Source organism: Opisthorchis viverrini (genome assembly GCF_000715545.1).
Source record: "Opisthorchis viverrini unplaced genomic scaffold opera_v5_178, whole genome shotgun sequence".
NCBI classification, from domain to species: domain Eukaryota; kingdom Metazoa; phylum Platyhelminthes; class Trematoda; order Opisthorchiida; family Opisthorchiidae; genus Opisthorchis; species Opisthorchis viverrini.
In genome coordinates, this window is record NW_008751835.1 from 1,003,811 (window position 1) to 1,028,663 (window position 24,853).

The 24,853-nt window shown below is 41.0% G+C and overlaps 1 protein-coding gene across 1 annotated transcript in view; it reads left to right on the forward strand.

The window, feature by feature from the left end:
• Positions 1 to 1,051: 1,051 nt before the first annotated feature.
• The window catches only part of T265_14340 (hypothetical protein), a gene marked incomplete at both ends in the record, with an annotated part of 63,890 nt that continues 40,088 nt past the window's right edge, over positions 1,052 to 24,853 (forward strand). Inside the window, one exon of the mRNA XM_009173203.1 lies at positions 1,052 to 1,093. Within this exon, the coding sequence (XP_009171467.1) occupies positions 1,052 to 1,093 (42 nt within the window). The remainder of the gene's footprint in view (positions 1,094 to 24,853) is intronic.

The window sequence follows — 24,853 nt, forward strand, 5'->3', positions numbered from 1 at the left end:
TTGTTGACAAGCATACTGTGATAAAGTATTTGTTTTAGATTCGTCAGCAATCCAGGTAATGAAGATTCAAAAGCGCTGGCAAATTTTACGCTACCGCACCACGGTTCCATACATCGGGCCTCCAAAAAACCCCAGTGTAGCCTTATTTCCTAACTTTGTCGATAGGCATATAAAACGACAGCAACCGCCTATCACTTCACCACATAGCTCTATAAAAAACCGACACAACTCTGAATACGATAAAACTACATTACTGGGATACATGAGGACCGTAAAGCGCGAACAAGAGAGCATTTTCCGAATCAACTCGTTGAGCTGTTGGGTGACGAACTGATACCTGTCGTTAATGGAATCAGTCCCAAGGACATATTTGTGGTCACAAGCCAGGTGACCGGGTCAACTCGCGAAGCTTGGCGGTGATCCAGGTTCACGCGCGATGCAGGCAATCGGAGCCACACACACTGTTTAGAACACCATGGACAATAGACCGCAAGTCATTGTTTTTCGCTCGGAAATGCCTCAGAATAATCTTGGAATGGATCTGGTTTCATTCACCAAACGGTGGGAAAGATATATTGCTATATTTTTTGTTATAGTTTTTCTGTGGTTCTTGCAAACTGTGCTCATGCAGCAACTACGTCATTCTCATCATATCCTCCAATCAATACCCCATACCGAATTTTTTTAAATGAAGCCTAGCCTGCCTTTGCGTAGTGACGTGCCAAACCGATCAGTCTTTTTGGGTATTCCCACGGCGTTCCCACTGAAGATGTGAAGAATTTCTCGTCAGCGTAGTAAGGGATAATCTGCTGTCCATTCTATTGACGTTCGAATTTTTTGCACATCAAACAGTACTGAAAAGTGCTGACATTGACTAGTCTTTTCAGCAGAACCATGTCTAAAGCATCGAGGCGTAGTTCGAATGCAACCACATTCGCACTAGAAGTGACAAAACGGTGGCTAGCGCGCTTCGGTGGTAGCTTGGAGCTAACTTGGCTACAAGCTCACTCCAGTTTTTGATGAACTGACCCCGAAAACGTTAATTCATCGAATGACAGGCGCTATCGACCTGATATGGACAGTCTACTCCGTCGTAAGTGCCATCGGTCTGGCGTTAAACTCCTATTCAAACATTGACACCTTCCCAGAGCTCTCCCACGAAGAGTGAATAGGGAGGAAACAACAAGTGGCACAAGGTATCTTGGGCAAACGATGACGACTAAACTGTGCTTCAAGGATACAAGAAATGCGGTTAATACTGGTGGGAATGGCAAAGTGTAAGGATGATCGAGAGGATTTCGTATTTCGAAAACAATTTCGTAAACGGTCTGGATTCAGCTACAAAACAATTGAAATAATGAGTCAAAGGAAAGCTGCGGATCTTAGTCACCACTGCTTCTAGTCATCATTCCTTAAAAGCGAGTAAAACTATCTACGTAATTTTATACCGACCTGAAAAGCTAAAAAACCACATGGATTGCGATGGCCTGAATCAAAAACTGAGTGATGATGGCTGACTTAAAAATAAATTGATCTATCCTATCACAGGAGTTAGTTGCTCTCCCAATCGTTGGCTTAAGCATGTGCCTCTACTTTCGGTTCCACAACGAATTTCTGCATCAGCATGCAAGCGTTTTTGGTCACAATACATCAGCGTCCAGTTGGATTGTGATGGCCTGGATCACAGATTGAGCAACGATGCTTGATTTACAAATAAACTGATCTATCCTATCACAAGAGTTCTTTGCTTTTTTAATTGTTGCCTTAAGCCTGTGCTTCTACTCACCATCTTTTTGCTCCAGAAATCGAGCATTTTTAGTCACAATACATATTCTGGTATCGGCGCTTGTCGTTCTGATTTGTTTCAGTTTGGCTTGATTAGTTGCTCTCCCAATCGTTGGCTTAAGCATGTGCCTCTACTTTCGGTTCCACAACGAATTTCTGCATCAGCATGCAAGCGTTTTTGGTCACAATACATCAGCGTTTGTCGTTCTGATTTGTTTCAGCTTTGGCTTCAGAGGTTTAGCCTGTATAATCACAAATATATAATGTATAATCACGGTGATCTCGCACGGGAACCCCGTTTTAGCATAGCGTGATTCACAAAGCCCTTGAATGCGGTCACATTTTTTCTACACATTTTTCCTGCCCTCAAATCTATTACGTATTTGCTGTTTCTATTCAACACACTTGACGCATCCAACTGAACAACCGTCACGATAGAAAAACATAGAACACTATGTGACTTCATCACCAGTTGACCGATTGATTGCGATAACACATTTGAAAGTACATTTCATCTCAGTGTACAGTAACTTGTTTTGCAGATACAGGAACTACTGGCAAATCCTGAAAATTTTATTACTGGTATGGCAGAAGAGCCCTGATAATTTTTCACCAAATCGGTCATCCAGAAGGCATAATGATTATGAATGTCACTAACTGGGGACAGCTAAAAGGAATATTTTTGATTCTTCAATCTAATTGGATTAATAAGGCACTACCCTGACTCACTCGTCTATTTCGGCGAGGCAACACAGATGCAATTAGTAAAATCTCCGAAATGCAAATGCAATTTGGGGGATCTCATTAATCTTTTAAGATCATGAAAAAAACTATGCAACTTGGTGAGGCAAACTTTAGTATATGATCGTCTTTCCGGTTACCGTACAATTAAATAAAATCTGTTGCGCGGCGTCACGCAGCGAACGATTTTTAATCACCCCTCTTTAGATAAATTGTCAGACACATTCATAACCATGTCGAAGAAAGCGATGGATGCTCCCTGTTGGCAGTTTGTCGCGGCTAATACCGATCAGTTTTTTCTAGTGCCCAGTCTTTCAAAGACTGGAGATCTTATCAGTTTATATGAATACATTTAGTATGACCCCCTATGCTTGGCTGAAGATACTGAATGGCTAACCGATGTCAGCAGCATTCATGCTGTCAGTTTCCATCTCGATTGTCTGACCGAGCGCTGTAGGTGTATGCTTGTTGTAGGCTAGTCCAGTTGGTCATCCCCTGCTCTGTTCCTTTCTTTTCTCCATTATAATTATCCATTCAAATGACCTGACATGGTTCTGTGACAGCGAAGCACCGGTGTTCTCAAATGGTGTTGTTGTCGGAAATGACAGTTCATATATCACTGAGAATTACATCTCAGCTTGCTATCACATCGGTTCCTTCTTCATCAGGAGGCATGTAAAACGTTCGGTAAGTTTTATTAAACTAGCTGGAAGTAAAAAAACATCAGTAACGGACTGGCTTAACTGAAAAAATATAAGATCTTGGAAAAACTGAACGTGATATTTTGTCAGGAAATGGTATCTTGGTTATTACTGTAAGTATACTGGTTATCGTTGTCAAGATCAACAAGTCTTTTGTTCTTGGGACCTTTGCTATCCATTCAGCTAATTCGGACGCCTAAGCAAAAATGATGGGTTGCCTAGTGAAAGGCTTGAATGAGATTCGGAACTTTAGGGAAAGTAACCTTCTTACGAAGGAATACACTACCTCCTTGAAATAGCATATGCAATGCCTAATCAAAACCCAGTTAAAACTTCGTGTAAGTTCATTTCAACATTTGCTCAACGATTCCTACCAGCGTATAGCTTATCTATCGATGACCGAGTTGGGAGATAATGAGTTCTCGAAGCGTGGCCGGTTTTTTACCTTGGCATCAAACTGTGCACCAATGGCTAAGTCATTAGTAATGTAGTAACTTTTAATTTTTTATTTTACTGTCGCTTTTTATAAGCTCCTCTTCAAGGTACAACAGTGAGGGAAACGTTTCCTAGACTTTGTTCACTTTGAAAATTATCCCTTAAGCGTAACCTACAAATATCTGGTTATCAAGGAAGTATAAAAACAACTTGTGAGTTGCCCACATGTCGATTATCTATCTAAATAGACAGCGCAGAACAGTTGAAATTTATAGGAACGAAAGAAGTTCTGACTTCACACTAGACCTTACAAAAGCAGGGTAGGTGAATGGGACTAGCAAATTCTCCCCAAACCTCATATATTGAAACTGCACTACGGTTTGTTGTTCGAATTAACATTGCTGTTATTGTTTAAAGTAATATCGTTCTCTGATCAGTTTGAGCATGGCCAAGGGAGGTGGCTGCAGGATGAATCAGGTTCGTACACACTTATCCGCAGTAATCCTGCAAAACGGTATAAGGTATAATATGATGCAGCATACAGCATTTATGTATGTCTGGAACAAGGCAGTATCACAATACCGTTTAGGTTCTTCTGAATGTAGAAGACAGACAATTACCCATAACTAATCAAGCGGATTAGCCAGTATCCTCTCGAGAAACTCCAGTCTCTGTGACCACGTGATTTGTTGCAATCTCAAAACCGATGTGTTGAGTTCAGTTTTGCGACCTTCGTTGATCGGACGCCTGGCGATAGGTGATCTGACCCTGTACTCCACCTAACATACTATGCGATTTTCAGGCGTGTGCTCCTTTGCTGGCTTATTAAGTCGTCCATCAGTTCTAAATGGGTGACATCTGAACCAGACTTACCGGTCTAGAGGAGGTCAAACCACCGGACTCCCAGATATGGTAAGAAACCCTAGGTATGTAACGAGGCGTAGAATAGGGTTCCGTGTGCCAGCCCCTGATACCGATATGAATCTGAGTGGATGAAATCGGTAGACGAACTTTCAGAAACCAGTTGAAAGCCATCGGTTCGGCCGGGTTAAGCTAGCATAACAATGGACAGTGCTATCAGTTAGCTATTCATGGTTGATGTACCGGGGACGTCCGTCAATTACTATTTCAGCGTAGTAATATGCCTGTCCTGTAAAACACCATGAAACTGTTATTGGGAGACACGCATTTCTGAGCTGTCGAAATGGCCGTGAATGACGTAGTTCTTTAAATTAACTATGCGCCCAATGGTGCTGTCCTCAGGATGATGCCCTAGAAGAAACTTGTTTGGTCATCATCATCAGATGAATCAATGACTGTGCTGCTGACCCAAGTACATATGCAGGTTGCACACGCTGGTGTTGGGGCTTCGTGTGGCCGATTCACCACCTTCAGAATAAATGGCTCGTTTTGCAGCACTGAACTGTGCGGCCTCTGAAAGCTTCTCACATTTATATTCGTAATGCGCTACCAACAAGTTTGCTGAAAATTCTTGTGAGTAGTGCATTTCGTATATATAAATGTATCGCGATATCTCGAATACCCTACCAGCTGAAACATGAGGCAGCCTAATGCGGCAGATTTAGTTGTTTGGGCACACCATAATCGAGGGATTCAGCTGGGTTTCAGGTGTGTTTCTCGGAAAATCAATTTTTTTCAAATGAGAGTAGTTCGCTCCTTACATCTGTTTGCATGTACGCGTGAGCGTCTTCATACACAAATAAAAAACGCTGCACTTACTGGTTAGGCACCAGAACTAAGTCGTCGTCATCTAAATGATGTATCAGGATGCTAATATGTATTTTCTGAAACTGAAAGTCACTCATCCAATGCGTATATTGTTGAACCGCTACAGTAGTAGAAGTGACTGAGAACGTGCAGCTGACAATTCCTTGCATGGCATCTTCACATTGCCAAAGAAAATGATGTACGTATTCACAGCATTTCCGCCCCGAAGTGTGCGAATGCAACAGAGTCGGTCGCAGAAAGCGTTATATATNATATATATCTTCCTGGTCAAACCAGGAAGACTTCCAATTTTAAGAAGAAACAGTCGTGACGGCAGTTGTTCAACATGCCATCGTTCGAACTACAAAACACCCCCGTGCACAAATTGTGGTCAAATACAAAAACTTGCGTTACCTTACTTGCCAGTTTTGGTTTCACATGTAAGTACTTAGATCCTCACACCAGAGGGACGCAATTTGATAACTGCGACGATACTTTTCCAGAAATAAGTGAGAGAACCATTCGCAGCACATCCACGTTCAAAGAAAGCAAGCGAACAGAGCGTACAAAGGCTGATTCCATTTCCACTATTTTCTTCCAGCTAACGCGCTACAAGTTAGAGTCAGTCATGATGCTTTCACCTCCGAATCCACAATGCTTGTCCAGGTTGTTTTCCCCTGGAATGTCAACGATCAGAAGGTTGAATAAATCGCAAATCAGCATTTTACATGTAGTGCATCGAACACTACTTCCACGACGCTTGTCCGTTTCATGGCATTTTTTACAACAGAGGTACGGCTGTGGCATTTTCGCCCTCTGCGGATTGTGTAAATCAAGGGAATATTTTCGTCTTTGACCCGTCGCAGATATCCCCTCTTCTCTTTCTTAGTGTTTGAGTACGAATGTTGAACTTTATTTAACCATACCTACCTCCATTCATTTTGCACCCCACTCAATTACATGGCATCCGATAGTCAGACATCGAATAACTGAAATATGCTGTGTATTCAAGGCATGCGGAAAATGCTGCCAGAAAGGATTATCCAGGAGAAATCTCAACTGTGCATGACTAGTTACGTTCATGACAAGACCAAGGCTCATCGAATTTCTTTGATCGATTTATCTAAAAGTGCTGGCATTTCATCGGTTTTTCGGAAAGCCTAGTAGCATGTTTCTTAGAAAATCAAACAGTTGGACTCAAAAGAAATTGCACAACATTGTGAAAATAATCTTAAAGTCCGTTTTTGTGAAGCTGCGTATTATCTATACTGAACACAAGTTTTCATACAGGCACATCTTTAAAGCATATAAATTCTAAACTTTTGCCCGTACTTCTTAGCCTTTACAATTGTTATACGGGAGTTCTTCCTTGAACTAATTTAAGCAACCAAAGGCGTTAGATTTAAATTTGGCCGCATTTCCTAAGATGACCTAAATTCGGACTAAATGTTCAAGTATCCGAGGGAAATTGGAGAAACGTAGTGCCGGAAATTAAGTTGTCAATGGTACTAAACTGCTGTAATCTGGACGCTGACATACAAGTTTGTCAGATCAAGTGACTTTCAGCGCATCCATTCGGTCAGGAGAACTGCATTAATTAACTCTCGTATTCTCCCTTTTTGCATGATTTGATGGAAACAGAGTGTTAAGTTATACTTCTTGGAGTTTTGTTCGTCATAGCTTATGGAACGTGCGCCAATTTGGAGTTTTCAGAACGAAAAAGATCCTAAGCGACAGTTGCACACTCTATCTTCAATGTTCGGTACTCTGATATGACGGCAGTCAAAAAGATGAATGATTTAGAAAAATAGGTTGGCGCTAACCAGAGACTAAACGAAATTTCACAAACAACTGTCAAGTGTGATGTTCTTAAGATGGGCGTGGTCGACCCCGGCCGCCTTATGTTCCAGTTGGCAAGATATTCGACGTATTGACACGTGGTGCCCTCATGATAGCCAAACAGAAGGCAGAACCCTCATAGATCTACTCGAACGCTGAAATGTGGACAATTAAAGAGAATTTTATTAACAGTAACAGGAAGATCAAGTGAATCTTAAATGCATCTCTCGTTTATGTAGTTCACACTCACAGTGTTACCAATAGAAAGGGGAAAACCGGTAGTGGCCTTTTGAGGAGTTTTCAACAGTATTTTAAGTAGTTTCATGCCACAAAAGACATTTGCTTAAAAAAACCTTGGTAAAAAGACTTGCAAAACCTCGTTGACAGAGCAGATAGACAACAACGAGATATAGAAGCAACCTTGTTCACAGAGGCTTTTTTAATGAGACTGCTGGCGTTCCATTCCCATCAATGAACTGAGAATTAACTGCTCCCAGAAAATTAAGTGAGGACCAAGAAAAGAAAATTGCGGAAATGACCCTATCTGGGATGGGCATTTAGCCTAAATGTTAGGGTATTGCAAATAACCTTCGCGTTGGAAAAAGATGAGCACTTTAATCAAACCACTTATCTCTCAGAAATGCCATTTAAGAAGGATTCTAAATTTTGGTAAAGTGAGCAGCTCAATTTTTGTGACCTTGAGACGACCAAGAATTCGGAGTATCAAGAAGCAATCTGCTGGATAAGAATTCAAGAACATCGCTCAGATTGTTTGTGAAAAAAACAGCAGTGTGTATATCTCTGCTCTCGAGCAAAACAAAACAAGTAATCGCGATACTGGTAATTCCAGTCCTTTGACGTAAGACTACAAATGAACGATCAGCAATGTAGCAATAGCTCAAATTGTTCGGGCCCGTTTTAGGGCACTCTTTATAAAGCCTTAGGAATTCGACCCGTCGGTAACAGTCAGATGAGCACTCTTAACTTTTTGGGATCTTCATGCAGCACCTAATAATTTTCACATTGGAGGCTTTGAAATTTTTATCAATAAGTTTTCGCGGAGGCGCAGTTTGTCGCGCGTTCCTTCGGGGATTAAGACGCACCAGGTGAACGCACTAGGGTTCACAGGCCTGATGTTCAGGCTTAGAAATCACACAACGTTCATGCAAAAGCCTGACCATTATCACACATTTCATGGGGATCCCTGAGCCTGTATCCAATCAGCTGGAAGTATGTAAATTCCGGATAAATCTTGACGTCTATTCCAAACCAGCCAAGATCCAATCTACTCATGCAGGTTTTATCTGAAGTTGAGGCTGGCGATTCTGTGATGCTGTACAACCGGGCACAAACATCAGGTGATTGCATCGTGTTTTAGTGACCAGATTGACAATCTGCGTAGTGGATTGCAAACAGTTATAAGTAAAAACAGAGTAAAGTAGACTACAAATGAGAATGTAGTGAAACTGAATTGCTGAGGACAACATAAATGAGCCTGACTGACTTGATGCCAACAGGTAGTATTGCAAACGGACTAGAGGTTTAGAATGACCGGCAAAATCACTGAAGAACGAAGTGTGTAAAGGACATCTCTCTCCTTTGTCGATACCCCTCGCTAGCACATCGGACGCAGTAGTTACAAGGCGCTCATGAGTGGTTGTCTACAAAGGAGGTAAACACTGATCATTGGATGGTTAGGGTATGAGAGCCTATGGAACAGAATAGTTCGTAGGCCAACTCAAATTCAGAGGCCGCAGACGTTTTCTTTGGACAAGCAATTACAAATCACGTAACTGGTCACAAACCACCGTTCTGCAATTCTTTGTTCAAAGTTAACTTGTGAGACCGCTGTCCCTGGGCTGTGTATGAACAATTCTGACTCAGTTTGTGTCATATTGAGAATGCCCATTAATTTCTACAATTGACCGACCGACCTGTCGACAGTTTTCTTCATCAAAATGGTTTGGTGCCTTGTGAACGGCATTGAGCACATTTCTGGTCAATTGACGAAGAGGACCGGCGACAAAAACAAAATAACTGGCATGCTTATACTACTTGTAATTTTCTAACTTCTCGTCAGTCTGAAGAAAATGCGCACACCATCGTTTGCCAGAGCTAACAGTTACCCGGTTTCTTTTCTGAGAAGTCCCTTCTGAGAATTTATGCATTTATTCACTAAACAAGTCACAAACTTCATAAAAGTGAAGTTTGTGACTTGTTTTTTTTATTTGGTGGCATGTGAGTTTAAAAAGTGTACCTTTCCTTACCATGAGCATTTCGCTCAATAGCAACCACTTGAGACACCGCTGAAGTCTATGAAAATCTAATTTGAAGTGGGTCTAATTGTGGTGGCCGAGTGAGTGCAAAGTGTTGCCCAAGTACATTTGATATGTAAACTACAACCTAACTTATCAGATATTGAAGCATATCGCACACGTTTTGAAAGCACACACACAACATGTTTGTTGTTGTCAAGGTAACAAAGGTGACCTTTGCAAAGCGTAGTGTCTGTTTGAAGGCTTCGCTTATTTGGTCAGCATCTGCGAACGACAAGTGTCGACATTTTGGAACGTTCATATTCAGTTGTGCTAAAATAATTGCCTTGCTGTCAGAAGCCGCTTAGTAGAAAACTGGGGGAAAGTTTCCAGCCCGTAGTGCATGCAGACAACCGATGGTGGAGCTGAAACTACATCGAGCTCATCACTTCTAAAATATCTTTTCTCTCTCGGGTCCCTTTGAACCCGTCAGATTTAAAGGGAGTTGTTAAGAGTTGCTTACATTAGCAGATTTATTTTTATTGGTGTCATACAAACATGATTAAGGCCTTTAATTGGAATCGAAAAGATTTATCAAGTTTAGTAAGGAAGGAGTACTACTCATAAGTTCGCTGAAGAGTCGTTGATTCCCAAGGATGAAAGCGGACTATCGAAGAGTTTTATCAATCTTCACAGTTTTTTCTTCGAATTTCCTCAACTAACATTTGTAGCATGTATACTTTTTGTAAAAGCGTTAAGTCGTTGTCAGCCTCAGTGTGTACATGTTATCTTTCTTCCCAGTGGACATCAATTACGTTCCTGAACGATTTCGAGCAGCTATTTTGGTTTCTTGCGCTAGGGGGTGACGTGCGTTCTGATAATTCGTACTGCTGTTCTTTTTTGATAGAAATAAGAAAAGCATACACTCTCTTAGTTTCCCCAAAATCTAGGGTTTTCTGGGCCCGCATATCCCTTGATTATTAGGTCAAATACAAAAAAAATGAAAAAATCTTCAAGCTGATTCCTTGTAACAGGGACCCTCAATTGATCGGGAGCAAGCTGGTGAGACGGCGCCCATAGAGACTTGTTCTTATTACAACAGTTTTTTGGAATGTCTGTGGAGATTTCTAAACCATCAGGGGCAATCCAGAAGTTTAAATCATCCCACTTTCGTTCTTCTTCAGGTTTGTTGCATGGCACTAATTGTAAACTATTTGTTAGTATTGAGCATAACTAAAGCCGGCTTGCTTCCATATTTTTCCCGACGGATTCATCTTGTTAGTCCACAAAGTCTACAAATACGTATCTACTACGTATGTATTTACGTATTTACTCCAATAACCAGCTTCACCGGGTCTAGTATCACTCAAGAAAACAAAACGGTTTTACCAGCAACTCTCCCTGACCCCACATTATGTTCGTTAGAGAAGGTGTTTTGTGGTGGAGCGGACACAAAAGTCAAATAATGTAAAAAAGATACCGGCTCATTTCAGGAACACACATATTGTGTGTGGTCATTCTATTTGAGTTCTCTCAAGGAATGTCAGTGAAATTTAAAAGGCTCACAGCTGCGCGCAACCTCATGTGTATTAGATGGGTTCTATTTCCAACAGGTTGCGTGACGTGGTGTCTGATGTACGACACAGCCCAGAGTGCACAACTGAGGAACCACAGGGACATTGACGTCAAGGTCAGTGGCCCGAGCGACATTCTGTTCTTCAAACGAATCTAACTTATCTGAGTAAAATAATCCTATGGCTTCACCTCATTTCATTCGACAAAACAATACTCATTACCGTATACTGCGACAGAGCTTTTAGTCCCAGAACATGCATTTGAGTGTAAAATGTAGACAACGATATGTAACAACACAATGTTAATAGAGTGTACTGGAGTCAATCAAATGCATCAATCGATACTGGTCGGCGAAAATAACGTTTACAGCCCGCAACACTTTGAGGAGTTAAACAGCGAGCAAATCGGTAGTGTATGTGGTGAAGCCCTTGAAGCCCTTCCATGCATGGAAGTGAAAGTAGCTACATCTAGGATTTTCTTTTTACACAGACAGTTCCGACGTCTGAGACCATTCTTATTCCATGTGATCTTTACCCGCTGAGTACTTACTAACTCCCCCACTCATTAAAACTATTCATCCGATGACATCTCAAGATTGGATCCCAGACATCTTACTTTTGGAGCGAGGTGTTGCCAGTACTTCGCGTGTGAATGTTTGACGCATGTGAACGATCGTGTTCCAACAAACGGGCGTGTTTACACTCGAATGATGTGACCAGTTTTGGTTTGGTTCACCTGCACGTCGGGACATCCCGTTCCCAACTAGTCGAATGTGTTTTGTGATTAAAAGTGCTACAGATCTAACTAGAACCACAACACTAGCTTCGAATGAAGAGACTATAACTCCAAAACCAAGAGTGCTAACTTCAACAGCGTAAAAGCCCGTCGCACTGCTGTCACTCATGGTTCATCGACTGGTTCTCAGTATGATAGCAAATCACACATGAGGTTCATTCATCTTCTTCCGGAAGAAGGTACCCTCGGGACATTCGGTGAGTGTAAGCGTAGCCAGGCAGAACATAACTAAGGCTTGGTTATACAGTCATACAGGTTGGCTTCCATTATTTCAACGCTACTGCATGCTACTCAAGCGTCGGCCACGATTTGGGAACGTTTGATGGACGGCTATAGCGGGAAGAAAAACAAGAATTTTCATGATCCTTTATTCAAGCAATGGTGCGAACGTTGTAATGTGTGAATGCATGGGTTGACTGCTAACTTACTACCTTGAATGCCTCTGCTCAAAACAGCTAAGGACGTACGTCCAAAACGTTAAAAACTTATACGTTTAACAGGGTGGCGTGAGTGTGAATGTGTTCTTACTGAAGTCATATTCATTGGTAGTAGAGTATGGATCAAATGTGGATTCTGTCTTTTCATTGTCAAGACAGTCGACGAATTTCCTGTAAACGTTTGAGTAGTTCACTATGTTGAAGTAGCCTCACTGACATCTGATATATCATAAAAATCGATGTATGACAACATCCGCTTCCGGAATGCTAATCAGAACAAGTGGACCTAGTAGTATGCGATCCAGGAATTTAGAAATTTATAATAATTCCTGATGACAGTAGAGAGGTTTAATCGAATCGGCGTCATTATGAAATAGCAAACAGTTAGCATATGAAACAGTATGATGTGGGCTTTTTTGAATGATCGTGTCATTATTAATCAGAATTTGACTGACGGAAAAAGTAAAGGAAGTACTCGTCCAAAAGTGTAGAGTGGGCGCTACTGGTTGGCAAAACTCTGCTGTGTGCATGAGCGATGTCACTTCAATCCTTGAGATTTACACTACATTTGAAAAATCGGATCCTCTAATCCCTGTAGATGTCTGAAACATGTGTGCTGACTTACGTAAACAATCAACCGATAGGCAAACGCCTATCAATTGTAACAGCAGTCGGTTGGGAGAAGGCCTGCATTTTTATTGTTCCGTCCACCTTGCTTGAAGCGCTCGGTGATCTTTAGTTTGCCGTTTAAAATTCGCACATTAGTTTATCAAGAGAATGCCGCAGATCAAAAAATTAGCCACTAACCAATGGTCAGATTGTCGGATATGCCAAAATGAATCTTACAATATCTCCATAAGCTGCGCCTCTAACCTCTTCTTTCCGTTTAAAGATAGCGGATATCCCAAGCAGTATGTCCGTCCAATTGATGTTTAGTCAATCCGATGCGCGGGTATCTATATGGTGTAGAGGCACAAGTCTAAATCTGCCAACGCTCCCACACCAAAAACCCAACGTGCCCGGCAATCTTCTGCTACCAAACTGGATATTCCGGTTGCGCAGAGTTTAATCCCAACAAGTCACAGTCCCAAAACGTTGACGGGTCGACAATTTAGGCCCTGCTTCTAGTCAGGTGAGCAAGTGTCGTCTAGAGGTGGCCAATGTTATGTCAGCTAGACCCAACTTGGACAAGGATGGAATTTTGTGACTCCATCAAATCTGTGACTAGGTGAGCTCTGGGTCTCATGAAACCGAAAGGTATTCCAAATTTGTACACGAATTGCTAGGTGAAGTAAGCAATCCAATGATTCAGTAAGGAAAATGGGGTGAGGATTCCGGCACACCTGCACCAATGGCCGGTAGATTGAGGAGTGATATTTTATGAAACTCGCAAATGTCATTCTCAAAATGGTTTAATAGCTATCCTCTCTGTCAGCTTTGTAAAGTATCTGTAAAAAAGTGTAGCCTTTCATTTGCCTTGCAGTATACTACAAAGCCATATTATTTCATGACCTTCAAACTTTGGTAGTCCAATGTTAAACGTATTTCCCACAAATTCACAATCTGCCCCAATTCGATTGTTAGGAAAAACCTATCTGTTGCACTAAAGGTCAGCTGCTGTTTGGCCTTCAAAATAAAAAAAGCACACATCACCGTCCTTATATATTTGCTACAACTTTCTCCTACTTCTATGATAATTAATCAACCACCTAGTAATCTGTTACTCGAAAATATCCTATAAAAACAAAGTGGTAATTTTAAGATCATCCATCAATTTGTAAAGCATGATGTCAGAGCTGCCAACACGTTTTTAAGGATTAAATAATAAGGTGCGTGACGAAGCGCCGCGTGTTAGTATGTTACTTCTTCCCCTTAAAATATGTATTTTGAATAGCCATCAAATTAGGCTCGAAGCTGGAGCGCGGCGAGACTGTCACGCACAGCGTTAGGCACTCAACACCTGGGCCCACATACTTGCCGATGCAAAATGTTTTGATAAATAAGTTGAAACTTAACGTATGTTCCACAAAATTGGCAAATTGTTAAAGCATTGATCGGTTGAAGTTCGTTTCATCTCAGGCCGCTTGCTACTTTTGTTGTGTTAGATGCAAAGAATGAATTACATTTATTTTGTATGCTAAAATATCTGCCTAAAAAGGATAGATGAAGCATTACTAAAGTTGTGATATGACTGGGTAACAGTCGGAACGGATCATGTTACCCTAGGAACGGGAGATGCTGATTTTGAAGTCTTTACTCATTTTAACACCTATATGATCCCACAGATGTAAGAATGATGAAACGCATACCGCCTATATATCCTCAGCTTGAAGACAAACTGATATTAACCCAAACGTCACTATTGGCAATGAACAACTAGGTACCATCAAAAGTTTTTACTTTTGCAACAATCTCAGTTACCAGACAAGAGTTTCACCGACAGAAAATGGATGCGGTGTTTTTGCGCCACTCAGTTGAATCTGCTGGCCAATAGCCGCTGGAACTATCAAGGTTAGCGCGCATTAACAGTTGGTTGGACCAAAGTCGAAAAATTTTTATTGATAACTTCAAAGTCGCAATCTTTAAGTAGTTACTCTCCACAAGTCTGCTGGTGTTCGGGGAGATAAGGACGATTCGAGAGAAGCTAAGTTTACTCGTGTGCACATGCCACAACTGGGGCTCGAAATCCAAGAAAGCAACGTTCACTTGTAATCATGATGGTGCCATCTGAAATCCACTAATCACCAGTGTGAAGCAGCACCCGTTCAACTTTCCTCAACCAGAAATCGCTTTTTTAACCCGATGAGAGGATATCGCGGGAATAAGACACTTTTAAGCGTAAGAGAAAGCCACTCGTTACTAATAATTTGTCTGTTCTTCTGAATGCAGCTCAATATGTATAGATCAGCAGATTTACTCCGCGAAACCCGTCGCGAATCTAGTGATCGTCCAGCTTTCGTACTGGGATCTTACAGGATTCAAAGGTGAATGATAAATAGTCCTGAGGCCAAATGCCCCGGACGTTTTCTGTGTGAACTGTCATGCAGTTTGTCAGTAGTGGCTTTCTATTTTTTCATGTGATTGTCCGCACACAAACTCTCAGTGTTCCTGACCCAAATGCCTATCTGGCTCGACAAGTTAAAGTTTCATTGTGGAATCAAGCGGTTTTCTCTGAGGCAGAACACTGTTCAGCTAGCAAACATCACAAAATATGCTGTTCAGGAATTCCAGTTGTACGCACCCAAATCAAGCTTAACCTACAAAAGCCAAGCGATTTGATTACATTCAACAATTGCCAATAGAAAAGTGTATTTTGAATTATGTTTTCTTCCGTCACCTTTAAAAACATGAAGCTGCTCTGCACAACTCGTATTTAAAATATCATAAAATGCGTTTTCACAGAGAAACAACTTAACTCGCGTATTGAATTCTTATTTCAAAACGGCGTTTTTATTCAAAGCTTCGCTCGTGTTACTCGAAAGTGTCGACAGAATAAATCTTCATATTTTGCCCCTTCAAATCTTGTCATGAATTTGTCCTCAAGCAGGTTGCTTTATAATTCACATCTCGCGAATGGGATTTCATTGTTGATGCATTTGGTTCTAGAGTAGAACATCTAGTGGTTCACGTCATTTTGCATAAACAGCACAAGTTAATCACTGACCAACTCCAGTTAAGTCGTTTAATTGTGTGGCTGTCACCTTTTCTTAAGCGCTGGGTAAAATAGAGTTTATGAAATCAACACCTCACGAATGGAGTCGAGTAGATAATCGAGGTGAAATTTGGTTTTTATTTGCGTCGCTGCCCGCTTGTTGAGCTAACAGTGGTAGTTAATACTATAGGCATCTTGCAAGCGATTATCTATCTGAGTGAAGATAGCTAAGAGCAATTAAACGCGGACAATAACAACTGTGAGAATCTCACGAACACTGCAGCTATTGATTGAACCTTCATTTCTCTCGATATTTAACTGAAACTCCCATTCTCCTGTTGCGGCTTAATGGCATCGAAAAGATCATGTAAGATTTAGTCAAACCTTTCAGGCAGCACCGGATTATCATTGTCCATGATTTTGTTTCCGTTTCTCAATATTTTCAACATAGAGAAACGAAAAATTTAGAATCACTATATTCAGTCTTTCTTATCTGTGCAAGTAAAAACTTTCTGCTTGTCTGCTGAACTGCAAGCGATCGGATATCAAACGAATGTACCCGACTCATGAGACGAATGATAGTTTCCAAGCGATAGCTTGCAGTGAATGATCCAATGACGTATGCTTAGACCCGCAGGAAATCAAACTTTCCGAATAATCTACGGAGAATTTTCAATTATCTTAGTGATACAAGAAATCCACACAGTATTTCATGCTAGTTGTAGTCAAGGTTGAATATCATCAGGCGAATTAAACTCTCAGACGGTTTTGTTGTTTATTCTCTAGATTTAGCCGCTTTAAAACAAATTAAGGGAGCAGATTGGACGTTTGCGCGTTCGGGATTAAGAAGTACGAACCAACTACGAGAAAATAAAGGTAGCAACTTTGAAGAATTGTTCCCATTTGCGGGTAAATCTGTGTGCTGGAACACCCCACCTCCAATGCTTATACGAATGTTTCGACATGTTTAGCCACATACTTAGACGCCGGAATAGCGCGAATGGCACAAACACAGATTGAACAATCCAGGCCATAATGAGGTAACCATCAAGCGTTCTGTGCAGATCGAGCATGATTTGATGTGCATCAGCCTGAATTTTATCTCCGGTTCGGTGATTCTGTGAGGTGTATAGTCGTAAAATTTAAAGCTGTCGCTTGGCCGATGACCGCGTATTGTGGGTCCTGTGCACAGATGTGCTAGATTAGAATTCAAGCACGTTACTAGGAAGCACATGCGGTAATTCTTATCAGCGTTATAACTCACCCTGAAGGAATTTCGCCTCTCAAAACAGGTTGGCTGGTAAATGAGATGATCCGGAAAGCTCTCAATTCTTGTGTTGATTGCCCAGATGTGTCGTGCGTGGGTGGTGAGGCATGAAAATTACCCGAGTTTTACCACTCCAATAAAAGAGGACATGTGAGGAAGGGTATAGTCAGTCTAATGTTTAAACAAGTGGACTCTCAACGACTCAGATTCGTCTGTCCGCATGAATATTTTTAAACTAATTGTGTGCAATGGGCTTCAATATTGCGCACTTCCCGTCTCACCAATGAATGACGTAGAAAGATATTTTATGACACTTTTTATTTTGAGGATCTGATAAATCATAAAGCCGAAATGTCTTATAATCTCATTGGTGCGGAAATAAAATCCGTAGCCACAAGTTCGCCGAAAGAATTTATCTAGTTGAAATATCTTGGTCGTTCTGTGGAACAAGTATAATCTAGATAAGCGGGTGCATGTATTGCTTCGAAATTTCAAATGTGTTGAAATGTGTAATTAGACTTCTGAGTTCTAAGGGGCAACTGGTATAAACCTCAGTGGGCGTTTGGTTTTGATACATATTTACAATCTCGTACTCGTTCAGCATGAAGGAGAGGGGAGCCGAAACACAGTGAGCAAACTATTGTCCATAACTGACGGTAACCAGATGAATTGCTCGCAGCGTGTTGTGGGTACTGATGAGTTTCACGCGCAGCGTCAGGCTCATCAGATAGTCGATGCAGAAACAAATCGATGCTTATAAATTTATGGCAAGCAGGACTAAGGCTGTCTAGGATTTGTCAACGGCTTTACAGTCACTGATTGTCAAGAGTTTAGCTTAGCTTGTTCTTCTCTCCACAAACAAACTGTCACGTAAGCTTCCGAGTATGGTTGCGCAGCAGCCGCCGCGTCTTCAGAATGAAACGTAAATTGTTGACCGGTATGGCTTGCTGGCACGTCAATGTTTCCGAGTCGGTGTATTAATTCTAACCCCAAAACAATCAGTTCACTGTCACGAGTTGTATAAATGTATGCCTAACACAATCATTTATACAGGCTTAATAGAATACTTCACTGCACCGAACACATTAATTTGTACTGTATTGTACCACACTACACGCTATATCATGTTACAGTATACTCTTATACCACAATTCGATGTATCGGACCACACAATACTAGTGAGAATTTGTAAGGACACTAAGTTATTCATTATAAAGGGACTTTTGGGCCTGTAAGCTTACAAAAGATATCGCGGTGTAGTTCAGAAAAATTCACTTAAATCTCCTATCGGTAAATGATTTACACAAGGACTCGAACGTGTTACGAAGGATGATGGGAGTAACTAAAAACCACGTTAATTAAGAAGTCATATGAATACAGTAATCAAACGTCCTTTCAAGTAATATCTCTTGAATGGAACGACTGTATGAGGCTGAATTCGCTTTGGTACGTGACTGGAAAGGCGAGTAAAGGTTATTTTGCCTAGATTGGGAACATGCATCAAACTGCTTAAACACGTGAACTCGACCGAGGCGATCTTTGAGTTCATGCAGGAGCAAAACAACGTCTTCTGGAGTTTCAGATTTCTTCTAAGCATCCAGTAGCTGCAGCCAATTATTACGTCTTTTGGGCCTGTAAGCTTACAAAAGATATCGCGGTGTAGTTCAGAAAAATTCACTTAAATCTCCTATCGGTAAATGATTTACACAAGGACTCGAACGTGTTACGAAGGATGATGGGAGTAACTAAAAACCACGTTAATTAAGAAGTCATATGAATACAGTAATCAAACGTCCTTTCAAGTAATATCTCTTGAATGGAACGACTGTATGAGGCTGAATTCGCTTTGGTACGTGACTGGAAAGGCGAGTAAAGGTTATTTTGCCTAGATTGGGAACATGCATCAAACTGCTTAAACACGTGAACTCGACCGAGGCGATCCTTGAGTTCATGCAGGAGCAAAACAACGTCTTCTGGAGTTTCAGATTTCTTCTAAGCATCCAGTAGCTGCAGCCGATTATTACGTCATATGTGTACTTGCACTGAATGAAAAAAGCTGGCATGGATGACTCTTAAGTGCATGATTGTTACGAAATACAATCATTCACCCATTAGTAGGTCTCTACTGAGTCCTCATAGAAGCATTAGACATAACAGCTACCCGAAACCGACGGGCATATTTTTACACCGAAACTGATGCCATCTACAAATAATACTGACATACGGGTTAGTTTAGTGTCACTGAGATTTAATGTAAGTTTGTAAGTAAACAGGACGTATTCGAACTGGCCACTTAGTTGCGAAACGTTCGTATTTTGTCTACATACCACAATAAATTTTAATCCTCGTTCTCCGTCCAAACTACCAAAATCATTATTATTATTCCAACTGGAAGAATATAGCCCAGAACGCAAGAAGCATCATCATAATATCAAAAGGTCTACTCCCACAGGACCAATGCAGTATAAATATAACCTTGTGATTCAATTTGTCTTTTTGGTGCATTAAATATGTATCTGACAAAGTTTTTGCTGAAAAACTGTTCTGTTAGTTGGTCATATTGTCCCAGCTTCCTCAAAATAGGTGAATATGTAGACCCGGACCAACATAAGATGAAATTCGACCGTTGGGATTGCTATGAGTGCCAGCTTAAAGTATTATTCCATTACTTTTGATCAATGGCCCGCCTAATGCAATAAGATTAATGATAGTTTCACGACGCGCAGTGCTAAACTCCAGAACTCCGCGCTGTGCTACAGTTGTATACAGGCGTTGACATGTCCTTTCAACGTCGCAGCCTCTAGCCCACCAGCATTTGTTTACGGGATAAACTAAGGCGAAATTTTCACGTGGTAGAAAAGAGGTCGTGGCACAGAAGTGATGAGTACACTTTTGAGCCAAAAAAGCAGGACTACCTAAGCAGGTGTGATTTCCCAATTTGTAGCAGCATGCCGGTGAAACACCAAAAAAACGTTTGGATTGATGCACACAAACGGCATTGTATATTCATGGAAGCTATCCATTTTCGCACAAAAATTGACTGTTAAACTGTTTACATCGAACATAAAGGGGAAGCTGCTGGTATGAATAAGGATGATAGAATCGCAAATGGATACGTTTGTCTGCTTACAAAAGACCACAGCATTTGGTAACTAAAGACTTGGTGCTGTTATCCCCTCTTGGAATGTAGGCCTTAAGGACGTTTCCTTTTGTAATTATATTCAGTGTTCAACCCCACACAGATGTAGTACAGACTCGCGAGCTCTAGTTGTTTAACGCTGTGCTGTGGCAACCGCTTGGTAAACGATGTGACACTTGAGTATTCTATCTGTAAAGCTCAGAGTTTTGTTTCAACATGACACACATAACTGGGCAGGGGACACTTAGCTCAAGAGCTTGACAGTTGGACAGCTTGGATTGGCTTCAGAATACTCAAGTATTACCACTTTTATGAAAAAATTATCACATATGCTCTAACCCCTAACCTGGAACCCTAGAGGACAAAGTTCGTCAAATTTTTATTCATTGACCATGACTTAGTAAAATGGATGTTTTGCATGCTTCATGAGGATCATTTTAATTTTTTAAAGGAAGCCAAAGTTCGCATCAGAAAAGTTCCACACTCGACAAAACGGACAGTTGAGTTACAGACTTCTGGTCTCTGATTACTTGACTCTGGACTGAAGTATAATTATAAACTTTTATCTAAGCATTCCCCTCGGCTTGTTTAAAATTAATGGTTTGATGAATAGCCTACGTTTGGCTTTCCATACGCAGTTCGATTTTTCTGATTACGCAAAACCGTGTAAAGTCTTTGGCTAACAGTCGGTCAATACTATTTCCGAAAGCCACAGTTACACTTTTTTTCACAGCCAACCGAATTCGTTTCCTGTTCAGACTCAAAATAAAAGGATTTTAGCACAAGTCGTTCCAAAGCGTGAACAAAACATTGGAAAATTGAAAAAAAGTTTTTCGAAAGCACTTGAAAATTTCACCCACTTAAGTGCATTCTTGTGAGGACAAAATGAGAACTGTGACGGTTTCATTGACGCTTTTCTGATCGTCCAAAATAGACCTATCAATTGACAACGGGGAAGCAGTAAAATGAATATTTGTGTTGTTCAGCTGTTCATACTGAATGCTTTGTGATACAGCCGGTTTCATTTTTTCGTTCGTTTTTTGCATCATATACGCTAAGTCGAATAGCTACATAACTGCAAAGTTACAAACAAATTAAACCGACACGTTTGCAATCATCGGGAGACTAGTTTGTCAGTGTAGGTATCATCCATTCATTGAGATGCCGGATTGGTCATGAAGTTGACTGAAACCATCGATGCAGCAATAACCTCGCGAAACACGTATCCCTATGTGCGGTTTTAGTGACCTGAGAAGTTTCTCCAAAAATGCCTAGCAATTTTGCAGGTGAAAACACTTCCTAAGCTGAAGAAATGCGAGCAAAACTTTTCAGTTGTGACTATAACTGTTTGTTCGTAAGTCTGCACAGTTTTGTATTCTAGTAAACAATCTGATTATTTCAGTGCACGTCATTAAACATTGGGACCAACGCGTTCGCCGTAAACTGTCTTTAGGTTGAGACTTGTGTCTAAATCGTAAAATGAAGCACGTATGCTATCTTACTAGTAATTTTGTGGCTCCACAACAGAAGGCACCTAGTCGTTTGCGGTGGATTCGGAAACGCGACCCCAAAATGCATGTTTCAACACTTGTTAGTCACTCGTATCGCTCGAAATCAACCTTCTTGGACTGGTATGTTTGCGACGACTGATTTCTCGCCAGCGCAACTGACCATCACGGTATTCACCGAGGTAGAAACTTGAAAACAATTTAAGCACTTTCGACAACGAATGAAGCGTTATAGGTGAATGCACGCCTACAAACGGTATAGCAACGTGATAATAGACAAGACGTTTACATGTTCCAAACTTATCATTCTGTTTCAAAAATGTACATCACCGATAACAGTACCAGAATAACCCTGAGATTTTCCCTGATTTTACATTTAAGAATTATTCTAACTCCTTGCACTCAGCAAAGTTTCCCTGTGGATATCTAAAACAAAAGGTTTTTGAACCGCAGGTCTCAATGTGCATCAACAACGCAAATTTAACCAGAAAGTCTGTGAGAAATTAGATTTGCTTGTCCTTGCTTTACTTTTTGGTTATGAATAACACGGATTGCGGACCATTGCATCCCGTATCTCGTCACGCTCCTTCTCCAGAGTAAACAGATTTTTTCAAACTTGTCTGAGAGAAATGCGGTTGATTCGCTAATTGGAATTGTTAGCTATATTTTCTGCGGGGTTACAATTTACCTGTCCTCAGTGTGTCTTTTACCTTTGGTTGTAACCTTTTCGTGCAAGGAAACCTCTCAAGAAACATGATTCGGAGTTTCGTGTTTCATAAAACCGGATTAAAAGTTAAGAAAACAAAGATCGCAGTACGCACAACTACGAGACAAACTTGGGATTTTTTGTAGCATGGTACTTAGCGAGAAATCTAGTCAATCGCCATATCGCAATTAACGTAAAGGCTGATAGCTGGAGATTATTGACGACTTGATCGGAAAATTCAAATGTTCCTTCCAGTCATACCATCGGTTTGCTGGGATATGAGTGAGAGGAGTCAAGCGATAATTCGGAGCGTTCGCTAATGGTCTGTTAAAACGGTTAGTCTCAATCGCCAGTTGCCTCGGGCAGTAAAATGCATATAGACAGTTAAAAATCTAATCCAAACACAAAACCCGACGCAACCATAAACATTCCGGTTGCGCGCTAACGAGATCACCTTGACGAGTAATGAGAAGCTTACAAACAATTTGCTCATCATATGCGAAGGACCAATGCGCGATATTAACGTTTTCTTCAGTCTGAGAATTTCCGCCATCCTTACAACGCCTTACTGTCGAATCATTCAGTATTTCACTACGCTCTCATTGATGATATCCAAGAGAAATGTTTCATCAATATTGGTGCGACAGCATCTTTGAATTTGTTTTCTTTTGAAAAAATCTGGTCACTGCATCCAAAATGGGAACACGTTTAATCCAAAAGCGCCCATCATTCTTAATCGCTAGAGGGCATCTGAACTCGATGCACGAAAGGAACTCTGAAGTCCAGGAAAACATTGTGTGAGTACGTTTCCTTCGTACACCTCAGTTACCAAAAATAAAGTTGTTGGTACCGCTAGATATTTGCATTTCAGCTTTGAAAAGTTACTTCTGTGTTGCCTGGTCGGAGGCCTGTCTGAATGATCTTTGCAAATTGCTTCTCATAAATAAGTTTTTTAAAAAACTTTCCATTTTGAAAACTGCAAAGTATGCAAGTGAGCCTGAGGTCTTCTCGCTTATCAAAGAAGTTGCGATTGCAAAACACCAATCTTGGTTAAAGAGACCGTAGTTAGACAACGAATGACAACACATCCAAACGGTTCTGCTTATACATTCTTAAACGAACATGTGTTACTCTTCGACCACCTAACTTCAAACCGCCTTCACATACCGAAGACTTTTGTTGACAATTAGTGACTGAGGTGAAAACAAACTAACGGTGTACGCGACATTCGGCTCAGGACAATATCGCAGGGGCCTAAGCCGGTCAGTCGTTACACGCCATTATATGTTGTTTCAAATTAGCTGCATCAAGCGTTGTCTTATGTGAAAGCTTTGGTTACCTTGGCTAAATCAATAGCACAGATTCATAAATTTTGTAGACACGCGCCCGACACCAGGCAATGCCTGCGTGCAGACAAAAACAATCACGATGCGGAACGTTTCGAGGTCAGCAAACATGGGATGATACAACATCACCTATTTCGAGCAGACAATCTTCTACCACACCCAGGCTTGTGTTGGTCGAATAACTATTCGACTAGCGAATGTACACTCACTTGCAAACTAATTTAATTTTTCGGGAGACTCACCTGGAGCCCAACCGAATCTCTCGGTTTTGATATTTCCAGCTATTCATCTATACGCTAAAAACCCCTACTTACCCGGCTTGGATCAGAGGCTGGAGACTTGCGACAGTCACTCAAGTTTCTAAGCTTTTTAAGACTCTCCACTTGTGCTCTGCGCTACTACCCGATTCGTTTCATTCACGGATGTTCTCTATCGCAAACAAGGCCCTTTCAGTGTGTCTTAACTGACATCAAAAATGCATTGGTTGACAAACTTAAAAAGTGCTTATCACAGACAGGTAGAATGGATACTCTACTCACTGATGTGAAACGACAGCTGGACTACGTCGGGATGTCGACAATCGTGTAACAAACTTCATGATGGCCGACATTGTTTATGAACAAAAGAACAATGTCTATCTCTGATGCAAGCACCTGGAAGGCCAAAAACGGAATGAAACTATTTAAAACTCTCATGTACGTGCGAATTTTGTCCTCATTTAGACGTATTTTACGATGAAAATAGGAAGACTTGATAAACCAGTCAGTCATTTTTAAGATACCGGCTTCAAAAAAACTTTCCATATGATTTACAAAATTGATCATGATCACGTTTGATTCCTTTTTAGTTAAACTCCAGTGTTAACATGTCATGAGGCGGTAAGTGAAAGCATCTCAACCGATCACATTCTATAGACGACCACAGTAAAATGATGACTCAAAAAA